This window comes from Balaenoptera musculus, chromosome 15, assembly GCF_009873245.2.
Source record: "Balaenoptera musculus isolate JJ_BM4_2016_0621 chromosome 15, mBalMus1.pri.v3, whole genome shotgun sequence".
Classification (NCBI taxonomy): domain Eukaryota; kingdom Metazoa; phylum Chordata; class Mammalia; order Artiodactyla; family Balaenopteridae; genus Balaenoptera; species Balaenoptera musculus.
Window position 1 is genome coordinate 58,883,898 of NC_045799.1, and position 26,149 is coordinate 58,910,046.

At 50.8% G+C, this 26,149-nt stretch overlaps 1 protein-coding gene across 1 annotated transcript in view; it reads right to left on the reverse strand.

The window, feature by feature from the left end:
• Positions 1-24,605, reverse strand: part of LOC118881644 — a 155,835-nt gene extending 131,230 nt beyond the window's left edge. Inside the window, exons 1-11 of the mRNA XM_036826771.1 lie at positions 24,527-24,605; positions 24,037-24,108; positions 20,080-20,133; positions 18,454-18,614; positions 13,687-13,757; positions 11,713-11,878; positions 11,493-11,636; positions 10,693-10,864; positions 8,636-8,766; positions 2,377-2,480; positions 137-302 (exon numbers count right to left, since the gene is read on the reverse strand). Of these exons, the coding sequence (XP_036682666.1) occupies positions 137-302; positions 2,377-2,480; positions 8,636-8,766; positions 10,693-10,864; positions 11,493-11,636; positions 11,713-11,878; positions 13,687-13,757; positions 18,454-18,614; positions 20,080-20,133; positions 24,037-24,108; positions 24,527-24,605 (1,320 nt within the window). The remainder of the gene's footprint in view (positions 1-136; positions 303-2,376; positions 2,481-8,635; positions 8,767-10,692; positions 10,865-11,492; positions 11,637-11,712; positions 11,879-13,686; positions 13,758-18,453; positions 18,615-20,079; positions 20,134-24,036; positions 24,109-24,526) is intronic.
• Between the last annotated feature and the right edge of the window lie 1,544 nt (positions 24,606-26,149).

Genomic DNA, 26,149 nt, shown 5'->3' on the forward strand with positions numbered 1-26,149 from the left:
CCTGCCTCCACTGGTCCCACGAGGCACTGGCACAAAGCCTGGAGGACAGCAGGTCCCCCACCCCTCCCCACTGCATCCAATCAGCAGTGGAGCAGGGGAGGGATGACACGGGGCAGGGTGGTATGCAGAGGCTCACCAGCAGCGCGTGGACCATGGCATCTGTGGGCTGCGGGACAAAGGCCAACGACCAGAGCCACGCCTCTGTCTCATCTGCCTCCAACTCCCCGGACACAATGAGCTCCGCCATGAGGCTCACGCAGGGCTTGGTGCCACAGGAGGGCAGGGCATCCACCAGCGGTTGCCTGAGATGGAGAGAGACCCAGGGAACATCACGATGGTGACCCACACACCCCAGGAGCCTTCCACGACATCTCTTGTGAAGCCTCAGGTCATCCGGGAGCGATCAGAGGCTCGGAGAGGTACAGCACGGACCTGTCCACGCTCACACCCCTGGGAAGGGGCCGAGCCGGGCCTGGGAGCCAGGCAGCCTGGCCAGGGCCTGTGCTCTTAGGGCCACAGAGACACCAGCAGCCCAGTCTAAACCCTTGCAGTTCTGCCCACACTGAAGACACAGCGGTTTGGGGCGACATGAGTCCCTGCCCACTGCTCTCCAGAAACCAACCATGGTCACCACGTAGGGTGAGAACCCCTTGCATAGAACAGGAATCAACAATTAGCAGGTTGCCTCCCATTAAACCTCTAATGTTCTCAGCCCAACATCAGGATCTTTTCCCTTTTTTTTTTTTTTTTTTTTTTAAGATTACGGAAAGGTTGAGAAGTTCCGGAAAGGTTTCCAACCTTTGCACAATGATGGGTCTAGAAAGGAAAATGATGACTGAAGGTGGGTGGGTGCATAGGTCACAGTAGAAACGGGAGGTTCCCAGAGCTGGGGTCACACGAGGCAGCAGGGCACATGGAGGGAGGGTGGGGTAGATTGGGAACCCCACCCCATCAACCCTGATGAGTGGCATCCATGGCCACAAAGGACCAGGCACCCCCACTGCCCCGCTCCACACACACCATCTGCCCATAAATAGTCTCTGGCCTTAATTTGCTCATCTATAAAATGGGAATGCTGATGACCAGACCAGCCCCAAGATGAGCGTGAGCCCTCAGGAACACAGGCCACTTCATCTGAGGAATGTCCCACCTGTCCTCCCCATCTCTTGCCCTTGTGTTTCCTCTCTTTTCCTTATAGATTTGGGCCTTGGAAAACCAGCCTCTGGGCAGAAATGGAGGAGGAGGTGAGGGCAAGAAAAATCTCTCAAGAGTGTCAGTCCTCTTGGAAACTTCTAGAGGTGGGGAGGGTCTCCCCTCTCCCTGATTCCCGACATCTAGGTAGACAAGTGAGACACAGGGGCTTGTGGGAAAATACCGAGTGACAAGTAGGGTGAGTCACGAGGGGAACAGGCAACTCCACAGGAAGACTCAGGGGCCCCTTCCTACACCAAAGATAATTAAAAGGTGCCCAAGTCAAATATCATTTATCTTTAAGCCCATAAGAATTCGATGGAGCAGCACAGACCACCTGGGTCAAAAATCCCGACTCTGCTGTGTAACCTTGGGCAAGTTTCCTAACTGCTCTGTGCCTTGGTTTCCTTCCACAGCTGTAACATAGGAATAATAAAACCACCTACCTCATGGGGTCACTGTGAGGATTAAAAGAGTGAATAGAGATAAAACGCTTGGAAGGTATCTGTGCATTATTAGCTACTGAGTTTGGTGGTCATTCAATTAGACATTTGGTAATGTTGATTTGGGGATGGTCCAAGTCGATAGTTCCAAGTCGATAAAATTTTTTCGGGTCTCAAAATCTTTTTGAGAGCCTTTGAAAAGCTCACAAGCCTGAAATCCAGATCTCAGGGGCACAGTGAATGGCTGGACTCGGGGAAGGAGCTGCAAGCTTTCCCCTGCACAGCCCTCAGCCGCTGGAGTTAGGTCCTCAGAGTGTCCCCTCCACACTTGGGGGTCTCTCTACACCCCTTGCTGGCCTCACATCAGCAGGTTCTGAGGCTGGGACCCCAGCCCTGCCCAGCACCCCTCCACTCCCAGGAGAAGGGTACCCAAGGCGCATTGGAATGCTAATTCCAGCTCTCAGCAAGAGGGTCCCTGTGTGGGGAGGAAACAATGCCTGTCTTTATCCGGCCAGGCCCTGTAGCCTCCAAGCCCCCGTGGGAACCCTCCAAGCTCCCCTCTTAATCGCCTTCTTGGCAGACGTCCCCAGACTGAAGGACGACAAGTCAGTATCACAGGGATGAGCTGAAATGTCGCCATCCATCTCTCAATGGGGACCTAGGACCGCATCAAGACTACCCAGCCCACCAGGACCCCCAGGCAGCCTCTGGCCCAGCCCCCGACTCGGGGAGAGGCCCTTACCAGTTGTCTCGGCATTTGAAAAAAGAATGTTCCCAGAGTTCCATGAGCTCATCCGCAGAGAGGCCCCGGAGCTCAGACACCAGCGTCAGGAAGAGCTCTGCGGCCTGGAAATCAGAGGGGAAAGTGTGAGAGGCCCCAACCGCAAAGGTCACCTCCATCCATCTCCTTGCCTCCAGACATGGCTGGGAACACTAGTATCTCCTGCCTACGGTGTCACAGACCCAAAGAGAAGAGGCTGCTCGTCTGGGCTTCCTTCCACTGAATCCCAGCTCCTGGCACACAGGCTGGCCCATTTTTTTTTCTTTAATTTAACAAGCATTTATTGGGCACCTACTACATGCCAGGCATGCTTTAGGGGCCAGGGATGTGCGGGTGAAAAAGAGACATGGCATCTGCATTTGTGGGCTTTATGCTCTAATAAAAGCTCAATACACGTTCACTACGATTATAATCTAGTTATTATAATGAGTCAGCATATTTCACAAAGTTAGTGAGATAGCCATCTTTTCTGATATTTTTAATGAAAAAAATATGTGAGCGTTTTTCAGAGTTATGAGCAGTGATGGCTAATCAACAGGGGTTTGCAGTTTTTGCCCCTTGTCTGCAGGTCTGACCAGCACAGTCACCAAGTCTCCAAAAACTCAAGGAAATAAAGGACTCTATTCAGAGCCCGCACCTCTCGGGTTTCAGGAGATGCTTGGTTTGGGATGCCGACCCCACATCCTGCCTTCCCTCCCCGGTGCCTCTTCAGTCTCAGATTCTCAGAGTTGCCTCGGCCCGAACCCAAAGCCACAGAAAGAGTGCCGAGGTCCTGGCTTCCTGCTGCGCTTGGCCAAGGCCAAGAATGAGCCCTCACCCCACCCAGCCAGGGGTCCACTATTGCTGGCACGGGTTTGCCTCACCTCAGGCCTCCTCTGCTCTGAGCAGCTGGGACTGAGTCCCCACGCACAGAGCTTGACCTCAGCAAGACGCAAACGCGAAACAGGCCTCTCATAGGCCAGCTTAGCCCACCCTCCCCTCCCCGCTCACCAGCACATCTGCCCCCGGGGTCTGGGCAGCACCCCCGTCCTGTGCCTTCTGCTGGTGGAGCCGGTGGGGACCCTTGGTGCTGCCTTTACTTCCTCATGCAGGACACACAAGCAGCCCCCTGCTGGGGCCGACCACCGCCTTTAGAGTGGCCCTGACTGGCGTCGGTCTAGTTTGGGGCAGCTACCCCAGGAACCCTGCCACCTTCCGGAAAGGCTCGGGTGCATTTCCCTCCAGCTGGTGGCTGCCTTGCCCGGGCATCATGTGTGATTCCCTAGACTCGGAACACATGTGCTTCTAAGACCTCCAGCACGTGTGCAGCCGCCGGGCCTGGCCGGGCATCCGCTCCGGAGCATGCCTCCTGCTCCGGGAGGCCTCAGGCTGCAAGCGTTGGCTTCAGGACCAGCTCTCCAGAGCCAGACGCGGCAGGAGGGGGCTGCAGCCGCTCGTCCTGGAAGGCTTGCGGGTGGGGGAAGGAGGATGTCATTCCTGCCTCCTGGGTGAGAAGCCCGTCCCCACCATCGCCACTAACAACATCTATGCAAACGATGACGACAACAACAACGGTTACTTTGTTTGGAGCCTCAGCTGTGTGCCAGGTGCTGTTCTAGGCACTTTACAGGCGCCATTCCATTTGACCTTGACCCTGTGAGGGGCCGTCATTATCCTCACTTAACAGAGAGCACTGAAGTCAGGTGCCAGCGGACACAGAGCTACTAAGTGGCAGAGCGAGACTTGAACCCACACTCTTAACCAGGGTCCCACACTCAAGGCCATGGGAAAAAAAAAAAAGCCAGCCCTGTTTGCCAGTTTCTGAGGTGTGAACACTGCAGCCCATCGCCGGCGGCCCGTGTGCCACCACTGAACGCAGACGTGGGAATCACTGTACAGAAGTACAACACTGCGTCATAGTTCCACCCTGCGGTAGATGCAAATAACCTCCAGCGCCAAGATAAAAATGTAGTAGAATAACTAGGTAGTGATGACTTTGAGTATTCATTACCTTTGTTTCGAATATGATTCATTTTCACTGTAAGTCGGTATAACTTAGTCTTTAGTAATGTCCGTTTAACAACCAGGCTGCAGGATTTCTGGAATCTAACCATTGGTTCTGGCAAATCGGTACAAGCCAGCCTCGCACACCACCATCCACACTTCGTTGTACACAGTCGGTGCTGAATCAATATCTGTGACTTGGGTGTCCTATTACGAGCAACCCAGATGGTGGTCAGGAGCTGTGCCCTCCCCAGGTGTCCTCCCTGGCAGCCCTGGGAGGGGCTGGGGCCCGACCCACCTTGCTTCTCTCCCCATCCTCTCCTTCACTCCATCAGGCTCTTGGCCATCCCAGCCCGCTGCCCCCCCACGTGGAAACTCGGGGGCCTCTCTGCGGAGGGTCAGGCTGGGAAATTTGCTCTCTATTGAGTAATGAGTCCTGGTTTTGTTTCCAGACTGAAAAACCAATCTTGTCTCCTGCCCACTAGCAATAGGGAGGGGCAAAGGCATTCCCAGCTGAAGCCCACGGGGTCGGTCCCCCCGGTAACCGGCGGGCCCTCAGCCCTCCTGGGGAGGCCAAGGCACTGCTTGATGTGCACCAAGGCATCCCTGAAAAGCCATTTTCAGGAACAAGGTCCTTGGGTAATTCACCCCCAGCCCAGGGGACCTCCGTAGTGGGAACAATTTGTTTCCTTGTTAGCACTGTAAATACAGGACAGCCGCCCTGCACCCTCTGGGGCCGGCAGTGCCAGTCTCCAGGAGGGGAGACACAGGCCCACAGCACACCCGGCCCCGAGCCACCTCTGCCAGGGGAAATGCCCAGTCAGGGGGCCAGACGGCAGGAGGCAGGTTAGAACACAGGATGTAGAGCAGCGGTTCTCAGTGGGGGTGACCGTGCTCCCCAGGGCACGCTGGCAACCTCTGGAGACACTTTGGGTCATCATGACTGGGACGCGGGTGATGCTGGCATCTAGTGGGTAACGGTCAGGAATGCTGCTGCACATCCGATAGTGCACAAGGCGGCCCGAGGGCTCAGGAGTGCCCGGGTGAGAATCCCCGCTGTGGGCCGGGCTGCCTGGACTAACAGCCGGCTCTGTCACCCACTAGCTGGTGGGCTCGGACCCCACCTCGCAGGGCTGAGGGCCCTCTCCTTGGGGCTGCTCTCTGACTCCCGCGAGGCCCACTAGATCAAGGATTCCAGAGAGCAATGAGCATGGGCCTTGGCTCCCTCCCGGTCCCTGAAACAGTAAACAGCCAGCTGCACACGTGTCTCTGCTATACACACGCAAAATGTATAATGTGTGTGTACATGTGTGAGTGTTCAATATGCATTCAGTATGTGCATATATACTAGTCTACAGTTATTGATGACATATTCAATATATTTTATACATATTCAATATATTCTTAGATATATTTTTTTCCACGTATATCTGAATCTGATTCTTCTCCCCAACCCCCCACTATCACCCCAGACCAAGCCTCCTTCATCTCCTACCTGTGTTACTGTAACAACCTCTTAACCTGTCTCCCGGCATCCCACTGGCCCTCGGTCTATTCTCCACCCTCAGCTGGAATGTGAGCATTGAAATGTACATCAGATCACAACACCCTGCAAGGCTCCTCATTTACCCTGAGTAAAAGCACTCTGTGGAATTCCCTGGCGGTCCAGTAGTTAAGACCCTGTGCTTCCACTGCAGGGGGAGTGGGTTCAGTCCCTGGTCAGGGAACTAAGATCCCGCATACTGCATGGTGAGGCAAAAAAAAAAAAAAAAAGTAATCTGTGTGCTCCGCTAAGGGGGCGACCCTGTCCCCTCTCACCCTCCCACTCTGCTCCAGTCACAAGGCCTCCTTGCCACTCAAACTGGTGCTGAAACTCGCTCACCGTGCAGCTCCTGCCCTGGAGCACATGCTGGGCCCCCCCCCCTGGCAGTCTCCCCCCAAACCCCTATCCACCCCACTCACTCCTCACCTCCTTCTGGTCCTTACTCAACATCACCTCCCCAGTGAGGCCTTCCCGGGCATCCATCATTTAAAACTGCATCCCATGCCTCCCCCACCTGCCCCCTTCACCCCTCTTCCCTGCTCTACTTGTCTCCCCAGCCCCCTGGGGCCCATGGCCCCAGGCGCAGTGGGACCTGGCTCTGCTTCCTGCATCTGAGCAGGACACAAGGGTCTGAGCCATCTCAGCCCAGCCCCCCAGGGAACGAGCGGGGACTAACCCCAGTCTGGATGCCCCCAGCCCTGTTCTCTTCTGAACTAAATGATTCGCCTCACGCAGCCAGAGGCATCCGTGAGGGCCTCTGGTGCTGAGAATTCCGGATGGAGACATTTCCGGCAGTAAAGGCACTCCTGGATCTGAGGCTGTGGCTGGACGGGCACTGGCCTCACAACATCCTTCTCTGCTGACTTCACGTGAGCAACACCAAGAAACACAAAGCTTTGCACCCAGATGCCTGGTTCCCAGCCCAGACCTGCCAGGTCAGAACGTCAAAGGTTGGGGTCTGGGCATCCATATATCTGACAGGCCCCCTACCCAAGTGCTGCCCAGAAAGCCGAGCTTCCAGAGGGCAGGGGGTGTGCCTGGCACACCTGGCACCATGCCTAGAAGTGGCGCCGCACCCAGCCCTGTCCACACCTGGAACGACCTATTTCTGTCCAGCTGGGCACATGACAGCCCCCAAGTCCTCAGTCCTATGAAAGCAGCCAGTGAAACAGGCATTTATAAATTTGCGGCATCCCAAATCAACAAGCAAGTATGTTTTGAACCCTCCCAGGCTGTTGTGGGGTCAAAGTAAAAACACCCCATGCTTCTCTCCTCGGCACACAGGCCCTGGGACTTGAATCAGAAAAATCCCAGCATCTTTAATGCCTTCCAGGGAAGGCTAGGGTTCTCACGCTGAAGTCATCAGCAACACTGAGATGGGCAGAAATAGTGGACGCAGTGAAAGTCTCCAGAATGTCACTGGTGACATCCAGCCCTGAGCTGTGGACGGCAGGGATGTTACAACAAAGATTGCTATGTGCCTAGAATGTTCTGGAAGGCATCCTGACCACGAGGCCCTGCAGGAGCTGACCCCACTGGTCCTCACCGTCGAGCTCCAGCCAGGCTGAGCTGCCTGCTCCCCAGACACGCCCACGAGGTTCAGACTCAGGACTTTGGCCCTGGCCAAACCCTCTTTTTGGAGCACTGCTCCCCTGGATTCTCAAGGGACCAGCCCAGGCCTCAACTGCAATGTATCCTGCTAGACCCCTGGCCTAAGGCGGTCACTCAGCCACGTCCCCGCTCTGCTCTCTCACTGCTCATCAACAGCTAAAACCCTTGTACATCTGCTCTGGTTACCATCCATCTCCCCCACACTGGATTTTAGGCTCTGGGAAAGCGGGACTATTTCTGTCTCATTCATCATAAGGGCACAGAGTCAGCCCCTCATCTTGCTGAACAAACCAAAGAGTTCACAGGCTGGGCAAACCAGGGCCCTGCCAATGGGAACACTGTTCCTGTGATGTGGAAGGTCCTATCAGGAGGACAATGTGGGAAGGCAGTCTCCACATGGAGCCCAGACGCATCATTTTCTTTCCCCAGGGAGGGCGTTAAGCCTTCTTCAGGGCTCTCCTCTTACAGGCGGGTGGAGGGCTCTGTCTCAGGACAAAACAGGCAGGGAGAAGGCACATCATCACAGCATGGCCTTGGTACTCTCAGAAACACTGTCATCAGTCACAAAGGAGGGAACCAGCCAGATGTCTCAGAGACCTCTGAACCTCTCTGAGCTATGAGACCTCGACGTCATGTCCACCCCTTGACTTTAAACAGCTGGGAATTCCAGGGAAGGCCTGGGCCATGTGTTTTTGACTTGGTGGAAACTCCTCAATGCTGAGGCTTGGGTATGGCTGGAGACTTCCTGAGAGATCTCTAGGACAGGCCAGGTCCAGAAGGTTAGTCCATGAGCCCAAAAGGACCATTTGCCCAAAGACAGACAGAGGAGAAAAAGGCCTCCTCTAAGCTCATATCCAACCTGCACTAAGCCAAGGCTTGCACACACCAGCTAGATTTCTTCCCCTTCTTTGCTTTCACAACCAGGCATAGTTGTGCAGTGCACAACCTGCCCAACAGTACACAGCAGTCCTGATACTGAACATCTGAGCAAGTAGACCGTAAAGGATCTGGTAGGAAGAGGAAGGTGTCCCAGGGAACCAGGCCCCAGGCGGACTCTGGCCTGTGGCTGGAGAAGCCACTTACCTCGAAGCTTGTGGTCTGAGCCAGGCACAGCTTCCTCACTGATGCAGCCACCATGGCCACCGTAGCCTGGGACGGTGTCTCCTCCCATTCGTACAACAGGCTGCTTGGGGTTAAGTCTCCATCGTCTGGATCTGAGATGGGAAGTGCTGGCCAGGGATGACCGTGTGGGGGAAATGCCAGAGTGAGTAGAAGGACCCCCTCACCCTGCCAATGCTTCCTTCAGCATGTTTCTGGCAACAGGTGAGGGGAACATGCATAAGGAAAATCATGGCAGTGTTACTGCTAACAGCAAAAGACGGGAAACAGCCTATGTACCCATCAGTAAGGTATGGCCAAATAAGCTGACTCCAAAGCCCTCTTGGGATTGACAGAGAAAACATAAAAACTTCATCCATACAATGGAAGATTATTCAGCAAGAAAAATAAATCAAGTTGTGACACATGCTACAACATGCATGAACCTTGAAAACATTATGGGAAGTGAAAGAAGCCAGTCATAAAAGGCCCCATACTGGGAACTTCCCTGGCGGTCCAATGGTTAAGACTTGGCGCTTCCACTGCAGGGGCCACAGGTTTGATCCCTGGTCGGGGAACTAAGATCCTGCATACCACACAGTGAGGCCAAAAAAAGAAAAAAAAAAAGTCACATACTATATGACTCTATTTACATGAAATGTCCAGAATGGACTAATGTAGAGAGTAGATTCGTGGTTGCCAGGAGCTGGGGGAACAGGAGGTGACAGCAAATGGGTGCAAGGTTTCTTTTGGGGTGATGAAAACATAGTAAAGTTGATTGTGATGACGGATGCACAACTCTGACTCTACTAGAAGCCATTGAATTGTTCCCTTTACTTTTTTTTCTTTTTCTGGCCATGCCACGCGGCTAGGGGGATCTTAGTTCCCCAACCAGGGATCAAAGCCAGGACCCCAGCAGCGAAAGCACCAGGTTGTAACCACTGGACCGCCAGGGAATTTCCTGAATTGTTCACTTTAAATGGATGAGTTGCACAGTATGTGAATTACATCTCAACTACAGCTGTTTAAAAAATATGTGTACGAAAAGCTCATTCCACTCAACGGGGAACCACCAGGTCCTGACACTAGATGTCCCAGGCACTGCCAGTGTCTGTGCCTGAGGGAGGGCTCAGGGGGCAGGTCAGCCTGGGATCTCAGCCTGGGCTCCGCGGAGCCAGAGGGAATGCTGGGAAGACCCAGGGCTTCAGTCCCCACCTGCTGGGTTCTCCCCAGGGTGGTGCAGGCAGGGAGTCTGTCCTCCGAGGCAAACATGATTCAACCCACCAGGGCTATAGAAAAGACCCCGGGGGTCCAAGTCGCAGCTCTGTCTCTCATTAGCTCTGTGACTTCAAACAAGTCATTTTACCTCTTGGAAACATTTTCCTTAAATGAAAAATACAACTAATAATAACAGTAACTTCCTAATGGGGTCATGATGAGAATTAAATTAAATAATCCACATAAAGCACTCAGCACAGATACTGGCCCACAGTAAATCCTTCCAAACTGTCAGCAATAAGAACTAACTACCCTTATTTCATTATTCAGGGAAAGAGCCATTTTTCCATCATGGAAAACAAGAACAAAAACAAACAACTCTTTTCCTCAGATGCATGCCTTGCTTGTTTCTTTCTGTGCGAAATCATAGAAGGGACCCAAGCTCCAGGGGATGCTACATGTTGGCAGGAACTTTCCAGAAAATCAGGAAACCTGAGTCAGTTTGCCCACAAAATGGTCAGGTTGAAGGGTCATCAGATGTAAGTTGGATTCTCCCACAAAAGCTGGGAACCAGAAGATTCCACCTCCACTGAGGACCACCCAGGGAGGAGGTCAAGATCAAGCCTGGGCCACGTGAGCCGAGAGAAACTTCCAGAGAAACTTCTAGAAAGAGAGGCTCACTCTCCTGACGATGGCCACTTTCAGAAACAGTTCAAGGGTGACCAGACAGGGACAGAGGGATGAAGCCTAGGCTCGCTTGAGCCCCTCTGGCCAGAGGAGGCTGTGAAGCTCACCTAAGGGTCCCTGTGCCCACCCTCATTCACCTGCGACAGCCGGGTCCCGGGGCATCTCATACAGCAGGGTGAGCGAGGAAAGGGTCCGCATCTGCACAGCGCTCGCCTCCCCGGAGAGGGGCCCCACGGTGTCCAGCTCCATGCAGGACGCCTCCCCCAGCACGCCGGCCTGGAAACTCTGGACGCAGGTCAGGCGGAAGGCCTCCTGGACCGTGGGGGGAAGAGGCGGAGGCTCAGGCCAGGCCTTGGCAGTGAGGGAACCCCCCCCTCTGGGGTCCCTGAAACCGGCAGCAAGGGCCAAGGCTGGGGGGAGCCCACTGGGGGCTACCTTGGAGCTTCAGGACCCCCCTCCCCATAGAGAGAGGTGGAAGGCCAAGAAAAGCAAGAACGTGCAGTAAGCAGCAACCCCAAGGAGAGGAACGATAAAGCCTCAGCTGGAAAATGAGTAACACCACCAGAGTCTGCAGTCCTGCATCAGCCTCTAGATGCTGAGGCTTGTATAATCGTGTTAGCAGTGATCATCCCTTATCCTTACACAGTTGCTTACTATTTACACAACACTTTCACCTGCAGGGAGCTACAGACCCCAGAGGAGGAGAGGGGAAGAGGAGGGGAGGGGAAGAGGGGGCAGGGTGAGGGGTGGAGGGAGAGGAGGATGAGAGAAGAAGTGGGGGAAGGGAAAGGACAGAAGCAGCGGGAGGGGGGCAGGGTGGTGGGCAGAGGAGCTGAGAGATGGAGGGGGGAGGGGAGCAGAGAAAAGGGAGGGGGGATAAGGAGGGAGGAGGGGAAAGAAGGCGGCACGGCAGGGAGGATGGGAGGGTCGCGGGCACAGCACTCACCTCCGCGGCGGGCAGGGCCTGGGAGCGCAGGGAGGCGCGCACCCTGCGCAGGGAGCATCGCGCCAGGTCCTTGGTCTTGTGCAGCCTGGTTCCGCGTTGCTGGTACGTGGTGGGACACCTGCCCAGGATGTCCACCTGGGCGAGCGGGGCCCGGTCAGCCCCCTGCTCCCCCCTCACTCGACCACCCACCCCCTCCAGGCTCCAACCTCACCTCCTCGACGGTCTGGGGGCTGCGGGTGCCCGGGCGACCCTGCAGGAGGCTCAGCACAGCGCGCTTCACGTTCAGCGCCCAGCGCGGCTCGGGGTGGCCAGGACACAGGCGTGCCACGCGCCCTGCGTGCAGGACGAAGCGCAGCGGCACGCGGCCCAGAGCGGCACTGCGCGGGGGCCGGGCGTCAGGGGGACCCCTCCAAGGCCCCAGGCCACCTCTTCCGCGTCAGGGCCAGAACATCCCTGACCTTCCTGCCCGCCCCCCGCCATAGGTCAGTCCCATGGGAAGCGCCCAGGTACCCCCATATCCCCCCAAATGGCCTCACTTCCCTCCTCAGCTCAGCTCTCCAGCTACTTCTCAAACTACACAGGAGGCAGCCCACTCTTTGCTCCAAGCTGCTCCCAACCTTGCCGCCACTTGGACGAAACGTACCTGTGTCAACCCAGCTTGAATAAATAGAAAGCTGAGCGTCCAAGGGCATCCTGCATTGCAAAGCGTCTCGTTTTCCCAGCGCACCAGGGAGCAAGCATCCCCCACTCACGCTGTATATGAGGAAGCTTAAGGCTCAGAGTGGTAAGGGCCACAGCTGGGATTCTAACCCAGGCAGGATGGCTCCAGAGTCACAGGTCTCAGGAACCCTGAGCTGGAAGTGTCTGAGACTCCAGTACTGTATAGAGGAGGAAATGGGGTGGAGGGAGCTACTGGAGGGGATCACACAGCCAGTCTGCGAGGAGCTGGGACCAGAGTTCAGCCCAATGCTGTCTTCCCCCCACCCCTCGCCTGACCACAAGGAGCCTGTGTCTGGTATGGCCTGGTGAGGGAGGGGATGGGGCAGGTCGGGGGTGAGGCCTGGGGGAGTGCCCACCTTTGTGGATGGTGGATGGAGGTGGGAGAGAGAGGTGCCGCACGATAAAGGGGAAACTGCTAAAACCCCAAACCCCACCAGCTAGCCAGCAAGCAGAATCTTGAGGGATAAAAGTGGCCCTATTGAACCTCCCGGGGGAGATCATCGCCACCTCTCCAGCTCCCAGTGGAGTCTGGGGCCCCCAAGCCTACCCCCACTGGAGGCAGCCCCCAGGGCCTCAGGCCTCAAGCTAGAGAAATGCTAATGGCGCCCGCCCCTTCCAGAATAGCTAGTGTCAGTCTGGTCTCTCAGGAGCTGACAGCCCTGCCCACTCGCATGTCTGATGAGACGCCCAGGGACAATAGCCCAGGCTGTCCCCTCGGAGAAGGCCACCCTGAGCTTTTCAGGAGGGCTCCATCTGCCCCCTCAGCAGCACCCCCCATCCCCCTTTGCCCACACAAAGGCTTTATTTTTTTAACAAATGAATTTGCAATAAAAAAGGAAGAGGAATCTGTGGAGATGGGCTTGTCCTCAAGCTGGTGGCTGGACTGAGCTTTGAGGCCACTGAAGCCGCTGTCAGGAGCCCTGGGAAACACAGCCGAGGGAGAGTTCCAGGCTTGGCTGAGTCACAGAGGGGAGCTTGGCTTGGGAAGGGAGAAGCTATAGGCCTCCAGGAAAACCCCCATCTTAGCAGGGGTGGGGAAGGAGAAGGGCAGACCTCAATGGGTGCCCAGTGTCTTCCAGAATGTTCTTAAGGATGAAGGCCAGAGGGTGCTGGGCAGACACAAAATCTGGACATGCTGGGCGTGACAGCCAGGAAAATATGGGGCGAGTTCCTTCCACCAGATAAGGGAAGGCCGCCTGAGGCCATGTGGAGTCATTCAAGGCTCCCACATCACGACAGCTCCCAGTGGTCCTCAGCAATGGTCTGGTCTGGGTGTTTACACGGTCAAAACAAAGGTGGAACCCTCTTTGAACTTCAGTCCGAGACAGCCTCTTTCTGCTGCAGCGGGGTCACCCGAATCGGGTTCTTCCAATATAATTTGGTGCACCCAGTGCCCGGCGGCCGTTGGAAGAGGGAGCAGGGCTCACATATCCAGCCCCACCGGGAGCGAGGCCCAGCGTCTTACCTCAAACTCTCTGACTCCTTCAGAACTTCCACCTTGGACCCCAGGATGGATGTCACCTGGAAGTGTTGGAGCTGAAGCGGAAAGCACGGAGAGCTGGTGACCTCTCCTGGGGAATTCCAGGACCGCACCAGCACCCGCACCACCTAAAGCAGTTCTGGGACCCAGCATGATCCATGTGGGGCGTCAGGCAGAGAGATCCACCCCTCGAGCGGAAGAGTCTAGTGTCGGGGTGGTAGATGCTGAATACCTCTAGGGATAAATAATTTAAAGAGCCAGGCACCTCTGCTCCCCACTCAATGTACAGAAAGTTCTCATTAGCTTCTCGTTTTGCCCCAAAAGGCCCTGGAAGTTTGAGTGAGAGATTCATATGGCTCCACGGTATAAACAAAACTAACTTAGGATTGCAAAGCAAACCAAAAAAAAAGCTTTGTCATCTTGAATAAAAGACTTGGATGTCCCAATACCACCATGGCTGCGCGTGTGTGTTTGGGGGGGTGAGTGTGTGTGTGTGTACTTATTGCAAAAGACGGGCTCTCTAAAGATGAATAAAATCACCCCTAAAGCCTGCATCCCTAACCTGACTGGTTTCATTTTTTTTTAAATTAGAGTATTTTTAGAGCAGTTTTAGGTTCATAGCAATATTGCGGGGAAGGTACAGAGATTTCCCGTATACTCCCTGCCCCCATATATGCACAGCCTCCCCATTATCAACATCCCCACCAGCGTGGGACATTTGTCGCAACTGATGAACTTACACTGACACATCATTATCACCCAGAGTCCGTAGTATACATATGGGTTCCTTGGTGTCGTATATTCTATGGGTTTGGACAAATGTATGATGACATGTATCCACCGTTATAGTATCACATGGTTTCACTGCCCCGTGATTTCACTTTTTCAAAGTAACTAGTCCTCATTCATCTTGTCTAAAACCTAATTCCCCTGTCTCCTCAACACCAGCTCCCCTCCCCCGACAGAGGGTCTGTCACCTCCCCAGTAACCCAGGCTTGAAATCTTAGGGTGAAATACAGTTCCACTTGACATTGAGATGTGGTCCTGGACGATGAACCCCTCGGCCACATTACCAATACCACTTATGTCTGACCACTTGCTTGAAAGCTATCCATGATAACTGTATTTTTAAAGCATATGTTTTAAAAGTTAAGTAGAGACAGGAGAGAGATTTTTTTTAAAAACCTACTGAACTGCACACTTTAAAAGGTTAAACTGGGATTTCCCTGGTGGTGCAGTGGTTAAGACTCCGCGCTCCCAATGCAGGGGGCCCGGGTTCGATCCCTGATCCAGGAACTAGATCCCACATGCATGCCGCTACTAAGAGTTCGCATGCCGCAACTAAGGAGCCCACGTGCCGCAACTAAGGAGACAGCAAGTCACAGCTAAGGAGCCCTCAAGCCGCAACTAAGGAGCTCACCTGCCACAACTAAGGATCCCATGTGCTGCAACTAAGAAGTCGGAGAGCTGCAAATAAGGAGCCTGTGAGCCACAACTAAGGAGCTTGCCTGCCACATCTAAGACCCAACACAACCAGATAAATACATAAATACATAAATAAATAAATATGAAAACAAAAAAGGTAAACTTTATAGCGTTTTTACAATAAAAAAATAAAAACTAATTTTTTAAAAGGGAATGAAGTTCTGGGGACTTCCCTGGCAGTCCAGCGGTTAAGACTCCACGCTCCCAATGCCGGGGCACAGGTTCGATCCCTGGTCGGGGAACTAAGATCCTACATGCCGTGTGGCGTGGCCAAAAAATTTTTTTAAATAAAAATAAAAATATACACATTGAATTAAAATACATTACAACACCAACATATTTAAAAAATAAAGGTGGGGGGGACTTCCCTGGTGGTCCAGTGGGTAAGACTCCACACTCCCAATGCAGGGGGCCCTGGTCAGGGAACTGGATCCCACATGCGTGCTGCAACTAAGAGTTCACATGCCACAATGAAGAAGCCCGCATGCCACAACAAACACCCGGCGCAGCCAAAATAATAAATAAATATTAAAAAAGAAACAAAGCTGGAAAGTATCATATTAAAAAAAAAAGGGGGGGTAATGAAGTTCTGCTACATGCTACAATGTGGATGAACCTTAAAGACCTTATAAAAGGTGAAAGAAGCCAGACACAAAAGGTCACAGGTTGATCATGAGTTGTTTATAAGTGACTGCACTTACATGAGACACTTGGAATCGGCAAATTCATAGGGACAGAAAGTAGAATAGAGGTTACCAGGGGCTGTGAGAAGGAGAAAAGGGGAGTTAGTGTTTAAGGGGTACAGCGCTTCTGTTTAGGATGATGAAATGTTCTGGATATGGAGAGTGGTGATGGTTACACAACATTAGGAATGTACTTATTGCTACTGAATTGTACACTTGAAATGGTTAAAATGGTAAATTTTATGTTATGTACATTTTACCACAATAAAAAAAAAATTTTTTTTAATCAAAATAAAAAGAAGCCAGGCACAAAAGAGAACATCCTGTATGATTCCATTAAAGAGAAATTCAGGGACTTGCCTGGTGGTCCAGTGAGTAGGACTCTGAGCTCCCAATGCAGGGGGCCCGGGTTCGATCCCTGGTCGGGGAACTGGATCACACGTGCCACAACTAAGAAGTCTGCATGCTGCAACTAAGAGTTCACATGCCGCAACTAAGAAGCCCGCATGCCGCAATTAAGACCCGGCCGCAGCCTAAATAAATAAATAAATATTTAAAGAGAAGTTCAAAGACAGGCAAAACTAATCTATGGTGCTAGAACTCGTGCTAGAACTCAGGAGAGCCTTTGGCAGAAGTGACTGGAAGAGAGAATGAGGGCAGTTATGGGGGTTTCTTGATCTGGGGGTGGCTACAGAGGAGTGTTTAATCAGTGAAATTCATTGTTCTCAATACTTATTTTCACCCGTTTCCCTCAAAAATATATTTAATTGATTGCCTCCTGAGTGGCTGTAAATTTTCCATTTATGCCACAAATAGTTTTTTTTTTTGTTTTTTGTTTTGGCTGCGCCACGTGGCTTGTGGGATCTTAATACCCCGACCAGGGATTGGACCCGCGCTCCCTGCAGTGGAAGCGCGGAGTCCTAACCACTGGACCGCCAGGGAAGTCCCTGTGCCACAAATCTTTGAAATGAGCCAATTCTTTCTACCCTTGCCAACATTTGACGTTATCAATTTTTTTAATGCTAAAAACAAAGCAAACAAGCAAATAAAACCGCAGTACACAATTTGCCTTGTGAAAACTAGCCCTGCAGAAAAAACAACTACTAGTGTTTTGATAGACATTAAAGGACAGCAAAGACTAGTAAAGTGGCAGCTCTGACCAGGACTAACATTTTGGACAGTTTAAGAATTCAGAGGCAGCTCAGAGCCACCCCATAAAAGACTCCATCCGGAGGTCTACATGAAACATAACAAAAGAGTTTGGGTTTTGTTTTTTGTTTGTTTGCCGCGCGCCGCCTGGCTTGCAGGATCTTAGTTCCCCAACCAGCCCTGGCAATGAAAGCGCCAAGTCCTAACCACTGGACAGCCAGGGAATCCCCCAAAGCAGTTTTGAGAAACTCTTGTCAGCAAGTGCTCCAGCCAGTTCAAAAACCCGTCCCAAATAGGACATAAGACTTTAGTGAAAACTAAGAGACCACTTAGGCAGGGTGGGAGGGTTTGTCCAGGAAACACATGAGAGTCATCAGAAAGGGGACAGAGAAGCATGGGCAGGCATTTCCACTTGCAAGAACATGGAGGAGCTTCAGGAAAATCTTGATGAAAAAGAAACCTACAACCACCAAGAGAATCTAGCTCATAATTCCACCTTGACTGAAGCCAGTACTAACACCACCACTGCCCAGTACAGGCATACCTCGTTTTATCGTGCTTCCCAGATATTGCGTTTTTTATTGTACAAACTGAAGGTTGCATCAAGCAAATCTATCAACACAATTTTTCCAAGAACATTTGCTCATTTTGTCACTGTGTCACATTTTAGTAATTTTTAAAATATTTCAAACTTTTTCATTATTATTTTATTTGTTAGCATGAGCTGTGTAAGTGATCTTTAATGTTACTATTAGATAGTACAACTCACTGAAGGCTCAGATGATAATTAGCATTTTTTAGCAATAAAATACTTTTTATTTAAGGCATGTTCTTTCTTTAGACATCACGCTATTGCATACTTAACAGACTACAGTATAGTGTGAACATAACTTTGATATGCACTGGGAAGCCAAAAAATTTGTGTAACTTGCTTTATTTCAATATTTGCTTCATTTCAGCAGCCTGGAACCGAACCTGTAATATCTCCGAGGTGTGCCTGTACAAAGGAACCCAGGGCAGCCCTGGAGGCCCCAACCAGGTCTTCGGTGTCTACCCTAGTCTGCTCCTTTGTCTACAAGACCTTAATTTGCTTTGACTTTGCTCACCCCTGGGACTTGCAGCTTCCCCAGTTGTGACCCTCAGTCCTCCCAAGGACACAGCTTGTCCCCATCCTGTGGCTCTACTTACTCCAAGAAATACCCTTCACTCCTTCTTTAACCCCCACTCCTCCCCCCACTGGACCTACCATGGTACCTCCTACAACCAAAACGGCACCCTGTTCCCATGTTACTCTAGAGCCCTCACTCGCTGAATTTGAGATTCCTCAGAAAGCTCCTCTCCATTTATCAGACAAATGGGAAATTTCAGGGGCTGTGGCTTCCCCTTGGCCCTCCCCCACGTCAACGTGACCTCCTGGTTACCCAAAGATACTCACCCGTAAAGCCATCTGGCAGGGGCCAAGCACATCAAGGGTGACCAAGCCTTGGAGACCAAGGCCACTCCCCTCCTCCTGGGCCCCCTGCAGGCTGGTGCTGGTGTTGGTGGAAAAATGATAGGTGTATCTGGTGCCCAGGGGGAGGTGGGGATCAGCTGAACCTGGAGGGCAGAGGACGCAGTGTCACCTTGACAATCCAAAACCTTTTGAGACTCAACTCCACCTGGACTACTTAGCCATCCTTACTGCCACCTCCCTCTCTCCTTTGGTCTATGAGCTGCCTGCTCCCAGATCAGGGGAAGGCTGGGTGGCTGCAGACCCCAAGAGAGTGAAGGAGAAAATAAAGATAATAACAATAAGTGCTTAATAAATGTTACCCAGTGTTCTAGGCCCTCTTCTAAGAGCTTTATACACATCAGAGTTTTCCAGCCTCGGCAGTATTAATATTTTGGGCCGTATAATTCTGTTGTGCACTGTAGGATGTTTAGCAGTATCTCCAGCCTCCACCCACTAGATGCCAGTAGCACACCCCAGTTGTGACAAGCAAAAATGTCTCCAGAATTTGCAAAATGTCCCTGGGAGATACAATCATCCTTGTTGAGGACCACTGATCTATTTTATATTAACTTATGGAAGCCTCATAACAACTTTGAGGTGGGCACTCTTATTTTCTCCATTTTACAGAGTTGGAAACCAAGGCTCAGAGAGGTTAACTAACTTACCCAAGGTTGCACAGCTGAGATCCAAACCTTGGCAGTCTGATTCCTCACCTACTGCCTTGGTGGATATCAGTGGGGGCAGGAGGTGGGTTGGAGAGATTATCCTGATCTTTACAGAAAACAGAGCTGTAGGGCTGGCCAGTCTGGAGGTATTGGAGGTAGTGGGGAGGTGAAGTAGGTACTCTGGGGAAGATCAGATCTAGGGAGCCGAGTCTGTGATTCTTTCTTTCTTTCTTTCTTTTTTATTTATTTTTTTAATTGAAGTCTAGTTGATTTACAATGTGCCAATCTCTGCTGTACAGCAAAGTGACTCGGTTATACACATATAGATATTTTTATATATTCTTTTCCATTATGGTTTATCAGAGTCTATGATTCTTGAACCTTCTATTTAGACCAGCGGACCAATTGCAAAATACTATTAAATTATTAATTATGATACCTCACCCTTTTCCTGAGCCTGGAATTGAATTAACACATTCATGTTAATTTCTTTGTGCTCAAATATAACCACATCTCACATTCCCAAAATGCTTCTTTCCAAACAATTTGCCCCAAGTTTCTCTAATCTACTCCACCCCAAGATGCAAATAGAATCACTTGGCTAAAGTCTTTTACTCCACCTGGAGACCACAAGGTATGAGGAAATAGCCCAGGGGTCTCAGGGCTGGGATGGCTTAAGGCCATTGTAACCTGAGGGTGCTATTTGCTTCTCTAAATGCTGGGGACTTGGTGGCCTTTGCAGAACGGGTCTTGCTCCTCCCAAATGGGCTCCCTGGGAAGGTGGCCAAGGCCCTCTGGGGTTGTCCCTAATCACACCTGGCAGTGGTCAGCTTCGCCTCCCCCGCCCTGTCTCAGGTTCAGGGTCACCAGAAGTGTGATAAGGTCTCCGGAGAGACTTGCTCACCTGAGCATGAAGTCATGCAGGAGGCCGCCTGCTCCACCAGCGAGTCTGGAATTTCTGAAATCACAAGTCAGATGGAACCAGGGCAAGGCCAGGAGGAGGCATGTGACAGCACCCCCCCCCCATGGGCTGCTGACCTGCTCTTGAAAGAGGACATTTAAGGGTCCGGGGGCCAAGGGGACAAAAAGAGATAATTCCAGCTCTCCTCTCTCTCATGGGGCTGGGAGTGACTCCCTGCCCCATCCCCACCCTGCTCTTCCCCATCTTGGGCACTGGCACCACCGTCACCCCATTGCTGGAGCTGGTACCTGGGAGTCGTGTGTGCTTCCCCGCTTTTCCCTTATCATCACCCCAAGTCCCATGTGTCAGCAAGTGCTGCCAATTCCATCAGGTCTCCCTCCCTCCCTCCATCTACCCATCCATCCCCGCCTCTATTCATTCCTCCCTCCCTCCCTCCATCCTTCTGTCTCTCCATCTCCATCACCATCACTCTGGGCAAAGCCACATCTTCTCTCACCTAGACAACTGCGACAGCCTCCTAATTATCACCCATGTCCACGGTTCATCCCCCACAGTTAGTCATGTTTTAAAAGTCTAAATCCAATCACATCACTCCCTGCTTAACAGCCCCTAAGTCTCCCCCCACCCCACCCCAACCCATATGCACTCATAATAAAATCCTTCCCATGAGAGCTGGCCTCTGTCTGCCCCCCTCTGGCCACATCTCACCCCCACTCCTGACCTCCTGCCATGCTGGTCCTTCTCCATCTCAAGGTCTTTGCACATGCTGTTCCCTCTGGCCTCAACACTCTTCCACCTGCTCTCACATCCTAGGCTCCTTCAGGCCTCAGCATAAACATCTCTCCCTGGTGACTCTCCTGGTGGTCCAGTGGCTAAGACCTGAGCTCCCAATGCAGGGGGCCCGGGTTCAATCCCTGGTCAGGGAACTGAATCCTGTATGCCACAACTAAAGATCCCACATGCCGCAACTAAGACACAGCACAGCCAAATCAGTCAATCAATCAATCAATAAAACATCTCTCCCTGTCCTCACCTGTCAGTGTCTATCTCTGATACAGACCTGGTAGTCTATCTTAGCATCCTATTCTCTTCATAAGGCTTGTGAAACTTTAATGATTTCATTATTTTGGTCACCTTTGTCAAAATTGTATCCCCCAGCTCCTGATCCCCAGGACAGACGGGAATGATTAAATGAATGAATACAACTAACACTTGCACAGCAGTTACCGTGTGCCAAGCACTGTTCCAAGCAATTTATACATTAAACGCCTTCAATCTCCTGAGAATCCCCTGAGGTAAGGGCAATTATTATTCCCATTTTACAGATAAAGACACTGAGGCACAGAGACTGAGAGCACACAGTTAGGAGGGGAGCCAGGGTTTGAACCCAGGCACCCTGAGTCCACAGCCTTAACCACTACATTATCATGAAGGAATAAGTGAGTGAGTGAATAAAGGAACAGGTGAACCAACAAAGGCAAGACCGAGAGGCTACAGCAGTAAAGGATGGTTATCTAGTTTGGCTCCCCAGCAGATCTCGTAATACCTCATTTAGCCACCATCTAAGCTGCAGAACAACCAGAGTATGAACAGAACGGCCAGGGACCTCCTCAGGTTGCTGAGGACACCCTGCAGGGGCTGCTCAGACCACCTGCCTGGGAAGGGTCAGCATCTCTCCATCTACCCGTCCCAACCTCACCTGAAAGCCTCCCCATTTCCACCTACTGTCACTCCTCATTTGTCCTTCCTTCCAACCACACGCCTGGGCATTTCCTGGGCATCATCCATACCCTTCCAGAGCAGCCTTAGCCAGGGGTCCATCTGCAGGCCTTTTCATACAATGACTTTCCAATAATACCATTTCTATCCTCAAAACCACCCCACTGTGCCTCAACTGGTAATCATTACACACCCCAGCCTGTTTAATCCCTTAAGAAAAATACGCTTTCCCAGAATGGGGGGAAAGTGCATTTTATACCATTCCATTAAAACCCTTTGAAATAATAGAACATGTTAGGGTATTTGGCAGGGTTTTTTTTTTTTACCCCTGAATGTTTTGGCTCATCCAACAAAATGCTCTTTGCATTAAAGTAGAATATCAATGGATAAAATCACATTTCAAAGACATTTAAGTCAATCAGTCTCCCTTTCAACTCTCTTTCAACTCTGATCACTTGGACCCTGGGTGCCAGATTGAACATGTGTGTGCATAATCTTTAAACTCCCAGTTGTGCACAGACCCAGCATTCTGGCTTCTTTGCTCTGCCGATAACCTCTACATCTGCTTCTCCGCCCTGCTATGCCGAGGGTAGTGATGCCTACAAGCCCAGGTCCACCACGAGCTCCCAGGAGTAAAGTGTGTTCTGAGAGCATTCTGCTTGAACCAAGTCTGTTTCCCTTCCATTTCTCAAGCACTTAAAAAGACATATCTAAAGTTTAAAAAAGGTTCCAGAAAAACAAAGACCATTCGATGATCCTACTAAATAAATCAACCAAGGAGGGGAAAACAGTGAGTGCTGGGAGGTAATAAATCTTTCCATCACTTCTAGGGAGAGATCTGAAATGGATTGAAATTGATGTCATCTCTACAGCCCAGAAATGAAATCAAGTCTCATTTCAGCTTTCTCAGATGTCAGTTGGGATCCCTGTTCATTTATGTATCCAGCCAGCACAAGATTCACTAAACACCAGCTGTGTGAGAGGCAAATAGGTGAAAATACAGTGAGTAAAACAGCTGTGATGGGACCTGCACCGTCTGGGACAGTAGCCACCAGCCGCATGTGAAATGTGGCTGGTGTTATGAAGAAACCTTTAATTAAATTTAAATTAAAAACTGTGCTCAAGTCAGTTATTGGAAAACTTTTAAGTATGTTTGCAACAACTTAGTATACAAAAGTACTTTTCCAACTTGAAATTTTAAGAAATCTAAGAAAAGATCAAGTATTTGCAATGAAAGTTTGGCATCCAAATTGAAATATGTTCTAAGTATAAAGTACACACTGGGTTTCAAGGAACAGGAAATATATCTTGTTAATACTTTTTATATCAATTACATTTTCTAATGATATTTTAGATATATTGGGTTAAGTACAATAACTATTAAATTAATTTCCCTTGGTTTTTTTTTACACGTTTTAAATATGGCTGCTTGAAAATTTAAAATTACATATTGGCTTGCACTGTATTTTTAATGGATAGCACTGTCCTGTACCTTCCTGCAGTAAATAGACAACAAATTAAAGTTCATTCCAGGGGCTTCCCTGGTGGCACAGTGGTTGAGAATCTGCCTGCCAATGCAGGGGACACGGGTTCAAGCCCTGGTCTGGGAAGATCTCACATGCTGCGGAGCAGCTAGGCCCGTGCGCCACAGCTACTGAGCCTGCGCGTCTGGAGCCCGTGCTCCGTAACAAGAGAGGCCGCGATAGTGAGAGGCCTGCGCAGCGCAATGAAGAGTGGCCCCCGCTCGCCGCAACTAGAGAAAGCCCTTGCACAGAAACGAAGACCCAACACAGCCAAAAATAAATTAATTAATTAATTAAATTAAAAAAAAAAAAAAGATAAGTTAAAGGGGAAGAAAATGGAACATTTAAAAAATAAATAAATAAAAATAAAGTTCATTCCACATTGTTACCCTGCATCGGAGTATTAGTATCCCTGCAGACAGCTAAGCATCCCTGCACCCAGGCTCAGGGAGTCTGGAAGTCAGCTTTTCCTCACTCAGGATTTCAGATCTGGTCTCAGTTTCCAGAGGATGTTGGGAGTGAGAGATGAGGGATCCACCTGTACTCTCTCCCTCCTTTTCCCCATGAAAGGCAAAACCAAGGGAGGCAGCAGAAAGCCAGGTAAACATACATTTGGCTATAAAAACGCTGTCCCAAGTGCATCTGGGCTGCCGCTCTTCCACCCCGGAAGGAATAGGGTTGCAGCAGCTTTACTTACTCCCTGAAGTCGCTGCCGTCAGCACCCAGAGCAGGACCAGACCAAGGAGACCCATGGGCGCTGGCACTGCCGCTGGCCCGAGGGAGCCCCACACGGCCAGTCTCCCTCTCCAGAGCGGCTCAGAGCAGCCCAGAAAGGAAGCTTCTTTCCCAAAGCGGAGGGCTCAGCTTCAATTCACACTCCCAGCACAGGAGTTGGGGATGGGAAGGGGAGGAGGTGGCTTCCAGGGCAAAGACCCAGCCATTCAGAAGCCTCCAATAGAGTTCTTAGCACGAGGAGGGAGGGAGGGAGCTTCTGACCAGTGAGGGGGAAAAATCCCTTTTCAGTCTAGGGGGCAACAAAAAGGTTTGCCTCTTCAAGCCTTGGAAATGAAGCTCTCAGGGCAGAAGGCAACAGAGCATGGTTTGCCTTTTTGTGTGTGTGGTCTCATAGATATAACATAAAATTTACCATTTTAACCATTTTAAAGTGGCAATTTGGTGGCACTGACTACATTCACAACACTGTGCAACCATCACCACTGTCGAGTTCTGAGGTCTGATTTTGGGCTTGTCTTTCCCAGCACTCATGGTGGGCGAAGCAAAGAGAAGGGCCAGCCCAGCCTCGGAAACGGCTCTCAGCAGCTGAGGGGTGTTTCAATCCTTCAGGCCCAAGGCCTCCCTCCTGCATACATTAGGACCACCAGCAGAGAAGGGGCGCAAGTCCTCTGGGAGGCCAGGGGTCCTCTCACACGTGATCCCAGGACCCACATCTACCTGCACCCTTTGGTGTTTAGGCTCCAGACAGCCAAGTTCCTCAGCCACCACCTCCTTCAGCCCCTGCAGGCCTCGTGGACCAGCCCCTCCTCTTATGCACCTGCTTCCCACAATAAGTGTGCTTTCTTATAAACCACTTTACTGAGATAATATATCACACAATTCTCCTATTTAAAGTACACAATTCAATGGTTTTTAGTATCTTCACAGACTTGTGCAACCAACAGCAGAACCAATTTTAGAACATTTTCATCACCACAAGAGATAATCCCACCCCCCCATAAGCAGTCATTCCTCATTCCTGTCACCCCAGTACCTGGTCACCACTGCTCTGCTTTCTGTCTCCATGGATTTACCTCTTTGGGTCATTTCATAGAAATGGAATCATTCAGTATGTGGCCTGTCGTGTCTGGCTTCTTTCTGTGAGACCATGCTTTCAAGGTTCAGTCGTGCTGTAGTGTGTGTCAGTATTTCATTCCTTTTTATAGCTGAATATTGTGTCATCGAATGGATAAGCCACATTTGTTTGTTCATTCATCCCTCAATTAACAGTTAAATGTAATTTTGTTAAAGTTAAATTAAGACCCACTTGACTGGTTGACACATCATGTCTTATGGAAATAATTAATTATGCTTGTCTTTTTTTTTTTTTTTTTTTTGGCCATGCCACGTGGCTTGTGGGATCTTAGTTCCCTGACCAGGGATTGAACCTGGGCCCTTGGCATTGAAAGCACTGAGTCCTAACCACTGGACCACTGGGGAATTCCCTAATTACGCTTTTAGACTTGGGCCATTTTCTTTTATATTTTGAAACCAGTAATTTCACCTTCCGGTCCTCCAGCTCAAACATCTTCACTGGCTGAGTGCAGAAACCCCCATAGGGCTGAAGATTCAAACGGCCCTTCAGCTTACAGCTGCCTGGGGGCCCACGATGTGTTCTGGGGGGCTACTAAATGCTGTGAGGAAAAGCAGAAAACTACATCTGACAGGGCTGGCCTGGAGGAGCTAAAATTCTTGAAGGGAAATGAGATGCACGTGCAAAAAAGCAAGAAATGTACCAAGGAGAGCTCTGGTTAGAAAGGAATGGTTATTGTGTGGGGAGTCACTGGGAGCAATTTACAAAGGAGAGATTTCCCCGGGACTTCAAAGAATAGATAGTAATGTTACTAGAAAACTGTATACTTGCAACTAGGAAAGAAATAAGTCCTGGAGACCTAATACACAGTACAGTGATTATAGACAACAAAATGGTATTGTAAACATTGAACTTGCTAAGAAACTAGATTGAATTTTTCCCAACACTAGAAGAAATGATAATTATATGATGCAAGAGAGGTGTTAGCTAATGCTACGATGGC